We start from the raw sequence: 6621 nt of genomic DNA on the forward strand, positions 1-6621 counted from the left end.
GAAATTTCAAAACCCTCTTAATTTAAATATCATCATTGGATATATTCCATCTAGTTTCCCTTCATCCCTGTATGTCATGGGTCAAAATTGTATCTTTTTTAAAATTTTTTATTTAAATTAGAAACAAAATTATTTTACATGCCAATCCCAGTTCCCTCTCCCTTCCCTCCTCCCCTGCCCCCCACTAATACCCTACCTATCCAAAACCATTTCCACTCTTCAGGAAGAGAGAGGCCTTCCATGGTGGAGTCTTCAGAGTCTGTCATATCCTTTGGGGTGGGGCCTAGGCCCTCCCCCATGTGTCTAGGCTGAGGGAGTATCCCTCTATATGAAATGGTATCCCAAAGTCCATTCTCATGCTAGCAATAAGTACTGATCTACTACAAGAGGCCCCATGTATTTCCGAGGCCTCCTCACTGACACCCACATTTATGGGGTCTGGATCAGTTCCATATTACCAGTGATTAGTCTGGGGGTCAAGGGCTCCCTCTTGTTCAGGTCAGCTGTTTCTGTGGGTTTCACTAGCATGGTCTTGACCCCATTGCTCATCACTCCTCCTTCTCTACAACTGGATTCAAGTTCAGTTCAATTTTTAGCTGTGGGTATCTGCTTCTACTTCCATCAGCTGCTGAATGAAGGCTCTAGGGTGGTATATAAGTTAGTCATCAATCTCATTATCAGGGGAAGGCATTTAAGGTAGCCACTCCTCTGTTGTTTAGATTGTTAGTTGGTATCATCCTTATAGATGTCCAGACATTTCCCTAATGCCTGATTTCACTTTAAATCTATGCTGGCTCCCACTTTGATGGTATCTCTTATTTTGTTCTCCTCTATTCTTCCCTCTACACAACCTTCCTGCTCCCTTATGTCCCCCTCACCCCTCCTCTTCTCCCTTTCTGGTTCTCCTAGTTCCCTTACCTCCCCTCCTCTCCCTCCTCTTTTCCCCTTCTCTTTCTTCTAGGTCTCTCTCCCCTCCCCCATGCTCCAAATTTGCTCAGGAGATCTTGTCCCTTTCCCCTTCTCTGGTAGACTATGTATGTCTCTCTTAGAGTCCTCCTTGTTGCCTAGCTTTCTCTGGTGGTGTGGATTATAGGCTGGTAATCCTCTGCTCTATGTGTAAAATCCATATATGAGTAAGTGCATACCATGTTTGTCTTTTACAGAGAAATCTAAAATGGCTGAAAGACACATAAGAAATTGCTCAACATCATTAGCCATCAGGGAAATGCAACTTAAAACAACTCTGAGATATCATCTTCTTCCAGTCAGAATGGCTAAAATAAAAAACACCAATGATAACTTATGATGGAGAGGATGCAGAGAAAGGGGAATACCCCTCCACTGCTGGTGGGAGTGCCAACTTGTACAGCCACTTTGGAAATCAGTATGGCGTTTCCTCAGGAAAATGGGAATCAGCCTACCACAAGATCCAGCAATCCCACTCTTGGGCGTATACCCAAAAGAAGCACATTCATACAACAAGGGCATCTGTTCAACTATGTTCATAGCAGCATTATTTGTAATAGCCAGAACCTGGACGCAACCTAGATGCCCCTCAACTGAAGAATGGATACAGAATATGTGGTACATTTACACAATGGAGTACTACTCAGCAGAAAAAAACAATGGAGTATTGAAATTCGCAGGCAAATGGATGGAACTAGAAGAAACCATTCTGAGCTATGTAACACAGTCAAAATTGTATCAATGCCCTGTCCTTAAAATGTCTGCCTTTCAAAACTAGCGTTGCCTTTCCATACTTGGATTACAGTAGCGGATTCTAATCTTGTGTCCCATAACATTTGCCATAATATTTGATCCAACTTTTATATAAACATAAAATCTTCAAAGCCTTCTTCTTACCCATGGCATATGTGTGTGTGTGTGTGTGTGTGTGTGTGTGTGTGTGTGTGTGTGTGTGCCTCAAAGTAAAATATTCTTAGGCAAGTTTTTCATTTAACAATCACAGCAAATCTTCAAGTTATAATTACTTGCAATTTTAAACAATAGTATAAAGTCTCAAAAATATTAAAAATCAAAATCCAACATGAAACCAGACTTGATTTCCCTGGTTCATCCCATTTTCATCTTTTAATTTCTCCATGTGCTCCTAAATCTCAAGTAACCAGATTACTTAATTGCAGAGACAACAAGTCAGAAATTATCACGTTAAAACCCTGACATCTACTTGGAGCCTAATATCAGTGATGTTGTATGTAAACATTTGGAGCCTAACTTTTACTGGCCAGTGATGACTGAACCAAAATGACCAGTTTCATGAAAGATAAGTTACTCTGCAAAATTAGCTACTTTGGACGTATTGTACTAATGGCCCTTGAGATAAGACGAAGAACTTCCTTCTCAACTGGTCTGAAACTCCCACATACTCTTAAGCCTTGTGATCTCTTTTCTGTGAAATCATCAGCTATGTCTTTGCAGTGTTCTTTCGAAAACTCCTCTCTTTTACTGTCTTTTTTCATCTCTAGTAAATATCATTGGTAAACACAGCCTGCACATTACTGGCTTCTTCAGATGCTATCTCAAACACAGCATTCATGACAGTTCTTTCTACCTTAAAATGCTTTGCTATCATATTTTTCCAGCATTATGCATGCCTCACGTTTGTTAAGTTCTGTTATTCCAGGATGATCGCCTTGACCCACATAGTGTCGTTTGAGTTTATCTGCACTAGGTTTGTCTCATTTTATGAATTCTCACTTAGTTCCTTGAAAACAAATACTTGATCTTACCTATTGATGTGATCTTTAGCAATATGCAGAGTCTAGCACCTGTCATTAGTAATACTTAATTTCTGTACAACCTACAATGAAGCCACGCACTTTCACATAATCAATGCATTTAATCTTTAATGTGAAATGTTAGATAGGTACCACCATCCTCAATTCAACAAAAATGAAATTTTAACAGATTCCTTTGTCTCCAATCTAGCCCCACTTATTCCTTCTTCAAGACTAGGTCTCATGATATGTATCCCAAGCTGGCTCTAACTCTTTATGCATCTCAGCATTACCTCCAACTTCTGATCTCCCTGCTCCCTTCTTCTTCTGAGTGCTGGCATTACTCAGCACTCAGTGATATGGGTCACCACCCCTGCTATATATATGTGGTGCTAGGCATGGCCCAGGACCTCAGAAGCAAGTCTACCAAGTGAGCTGCATTTCCAGACACGAATCTTTTTAGTGGATAGAGCCACATAACACAATATTGTCTTATCGAAAAAAATTAGGATACTTAAGACCTTAAATCCCCTTATATATCCACTTTTTTTGGTTTTGGTTTTTCGAGACAGGGTTTCTCTGTGTAGCTTTGGAGCCTATCCTGGCACTCGCTCTGGAAACCAACCAGGCTGGCCTCGTACTCACAAGAGATCCGCCTGCTTCTGCCTCCGAAGTGCTGAGATTAAAAGTGTGCGCCACCAACGCCCGGCTACATATCCACTTTAGAAAACTTGTACACATGTTACCAGTATCTTCCACAACTAAAAAAATAAATAAATAAAACTAGGGGCTGGAGAGATGGCTGTTTAACAGTGTGTACTGGTCTTCAAGTGGACCAGAGTTCAATCCCCAACATCAGTGTCAGGTGGCTCCCCATGCACACGCCTTCACACCGGCACAGATACATAATGAAAAATAAGTTTTAGAAATCTAAAAAATGTTGTAAATATACACTGAAAAACTGAACTCTGGGTGCTTCAAAGAGGAAGCAGACATTTTACCCAGGGAGCAGCGGGGGTGGGGGAGAAGAGGAAGTACTAAGAGGGGTAGGGACGATTGCACAAATTGAAGGCTTGGCCTCGGGAAGGAAAGGGCAGCCTGCAAAGCACAGCTCAACAAGGGAGCCGGGTGGGGGAAAGGAAAAGAGAACTTTCCTGTGGGGGAAATACCACTGTGATGGTCATGTCTTACGTGGATCTATTTGTACTGTCCTTACAAACTAAGGCAACACAAGTTTGTCTCTTTTCTTCACATGCCATGCTGTATTTTAGTGATTTTTCCTCCCTAGTCTCTGTTCCAGAGTGGTGGCCAGCAAGAAAGCAGCTGAGCTCCCTCCTTAAACAGAGAAGAGGGAAGACTTAGCAGCATGGTAGAGTGCATTTGTTTTTCCTGTTCCACCACAGCACTTGGCAGATGGGCTCAGAAGAGAGGTGTTAGCTAGAGTGTGTTACCCTAGGGAGACCAGCCTCGCCTCCCCCTCCCTGTAGGTGGGTGGGGCTTTCTGCCCTCTGGTCACTAGGCACCAGCTTTCCTCAGAATGGGCACAAGTCTGCGCCACAAAGAGCATTTGCTCCTGAGCCAATCATGAGTGAGGGCCCTTAGCAACCACCACAGGGAAAGCAAGACTAAGCCAGGCTGGGCGTTCAGACTTCAAGCAGCCGGTAACCAGAAAGGGAGAAGACCATAAATTACAAGTAATGTGCTCCACCCATTACCTTTGAAGAGTAACCGCAGATTGGAAACAATGAGTAACATTAAAATTTATTATGCCAGCGTGTCAGGATCTAGGGAGGTGAGTAGGAAGGGCCTCAGGTGGAGGGAGGAAGTAGGGGGTATTAGAGTCAAAACATCCTAGTTGGGGACTTTAAGATTTTGCTAAGACTATCATACCCTCTCTGCCCTTTTAAATTTTACTACATTGGATGGAGGTGAGACATGCAAGTACCTACCAAAAGGTTAGTTAACTCTCTTATTCGGGTCCTGCTTTAAGAACAGAATGATATTGGAAGTTTCTGGTATTTTGAACTCAACTACCTTAAGGAATCCAATACATTTAGGATGGGAGAGAAGAAAACGGCAGTAAGTGTATAGTCAAAATCCCCAGAGAAAACCAAGCATCCCATAAAGGGGTCAATTGTTTATTTCTAAGAAGTTGGTATATTTGCATAGATCACATATTTCTTATACAAACTAAAGTTTAGATGATTTATTTTTGGCAATATTTAGGAAATATATAGAACAGCACTACCCAATAGAAACATAATGAAAGCTACTTATGTAACTTTAAATTTATTACTAGTCATTTAAAAGAGAAGAAACAGATTAATTTAGTGTTACTTAACAGAAAATATTCAAAATGTCATTGCAAAATGTAACAATTAGGAATGTTGGTATGTTACATATTCTTTTATCATATCGTATTCAAAAGAGCTGGCTCACATAAAAACTGAAGGATTAGAATTTTTGCCTTTTTATGACAACCAATAAATGGTTGCTAAGCATTCATCACACCCTTGCTGTACACCATGCACTATATCTGAAGGGAGGAATGAGATCTGATCTCAGCCTAGGAAAAGCAGATTGCTTTTATATAAAGCCTGGTCATTTAGATTCATGTTTTTGTACAAAAGAAGCAGTTTTAAAGAAAGGAAATTACAGGACTGACCGCGGGGCAGCTGCGGAGCATGTCGACCCCTGCCCTTAGGAGGCTCATGAGGGATTTATTGCCATGGCAAGAGGACCCACTTGTGGGGGTCAGTGGTGCACCATCTGAAAACAACATTATGCAATGGAACGCAGTTATATTTGAACCAGACGGGACACCCTTTGAAGATGGCACTTTTAAACTAGTAATAGAATTTTCTGAAGAATATCCAGATAAACCACCAACCGTTAGGTTCTTATCCAAAATGTTTCATCCACATGTATATGCTGATGGGAGCATATGTTTAGATACCCTGCAGGATCGAAGGAGTCCCACCTATGATGTTTCTTCCATTTTAACTTCAATTCAGTCTCTGTTGGATGAACCAAATCCAAACAGTCCAGCGAATAGCCAAGCAGCACAGCTTTATCAGGAAAACAAACGGGAGTATGAGAAGAGAGTTTCAGCCATTGTTGAGCAAAGCTGGAATGATTCATAATAGACACCTGGTCTGTTCATCTTTTCATCGTTGTTGTGTATAATTTACATCCCAGTAGAAAGGCTAGCAAGTTTTAAGTGCCACGGGTTTTAAGGATTCTTCAGAGAAAAAAGAAAAAGTCCTTCAGTTTAGAACCTACAAAAGCTTGTGTATCTTGATTAATGTACTTTTTTTTTTTCTTTTGGTTTTGGTTTTTCGAGACAGGGTTTCTCTGTGTAGCTTTGGAGCCTATCCGGGCACTTGCTCTGGAGACCAGGCTGGCGTCGAACTCACGGAGATCCGCCTGCTTCTGACTCCCGCGTGCTGGGATTAAAGGCGTGCGCCACCAACGCCCGGCGATTAATGTACTTTTTATTGCATGGCGTGAACTAAATTATTGCTGCATAAATTTGTAATATATCCTGTTTGCATTTTTTCCAAGTGTTAATGTTGGTGTGGAGCTTTCATGACAAAATATACACAATTTGTAAATCTGTACTTTTTTCAAATATCGAATGCCTTATTTTTGAATTCTTTAGATTTTTAAATTGGAGAAAAGCACTTAAAGTTTTTTATATATGAATATTACATGTAAAGCTGTTAAAATACATAACTTCAGTGCAAAAAAAGAAAGGAAATTACGAGATTACACTAGTTTTAAAACAACAAAAAGGCATGTGACTTATATGCTATTGGGTATGATAGTCTGTAAAAGTGAATGATTTCAAATAAAAACCACAAAGAATGCAATACACTAAACT

The 6621-nt window shown here is 40.7% G+C and overlaps 1 protein-coding gene across 1 annotated transcript; it reads left to right on the forward strand.

The window, feature by feature from the left end:
• The first annotated feature begins 5422 nt into the window (after nucleotides 1–5422).
• LOC100750711 (ubiquitin-conjugating enzyme E2 B) lies at nucleotides 5423–6019 on the forward strand. Its single transcript, XM_035450049.1, has 2 exons — nucleotides 5423–5570; nucleotides 5661–6019. Exons 1-2 carry the CDS (start codon nucleotides 5423–5425, stop codon nucleotides 5879–5881), a joined length of 369 nt encoding a protein of 122 aa, XP_035305940.1. The 3' UTR covers nucleotides 5882–6019.
• The last annotated feature ends 602 nt before the right edge of the window (nucleotides 6020–6621 follow it).

This window comes from Cricetulus griseus, chromosome X, assembly GCF_003668045.3.
Source record: "Cricetulus griseus strain 17A/GY chromosome X, alternate assembly CriGri-PICRH-1.0, whole genome shotgun sequence".
NCBI lineage: Eukaryota > Metazoa > Chordata > Mammalia > Rodentia > Cricetidae > Cricetulus > Cricetulus griseus.

Excerpts from the sequence above, each read along its gene's own strand:
- LOC100750711 (XM_035450049.1), top strand. The coding sequence starts at position 5,423 with ATGTCGACCCCTGCCCTTAGGAGGCTCATGAGGGATTTATTGCCATGG. Across the intron at positions 5,571-5,660 it reads AGACGGGACACCCTTTGAAG|ATGTATATGCTGATGGGAGC; the intron begins ATGGCACTTTTA and ends TGTTTCATCCAC.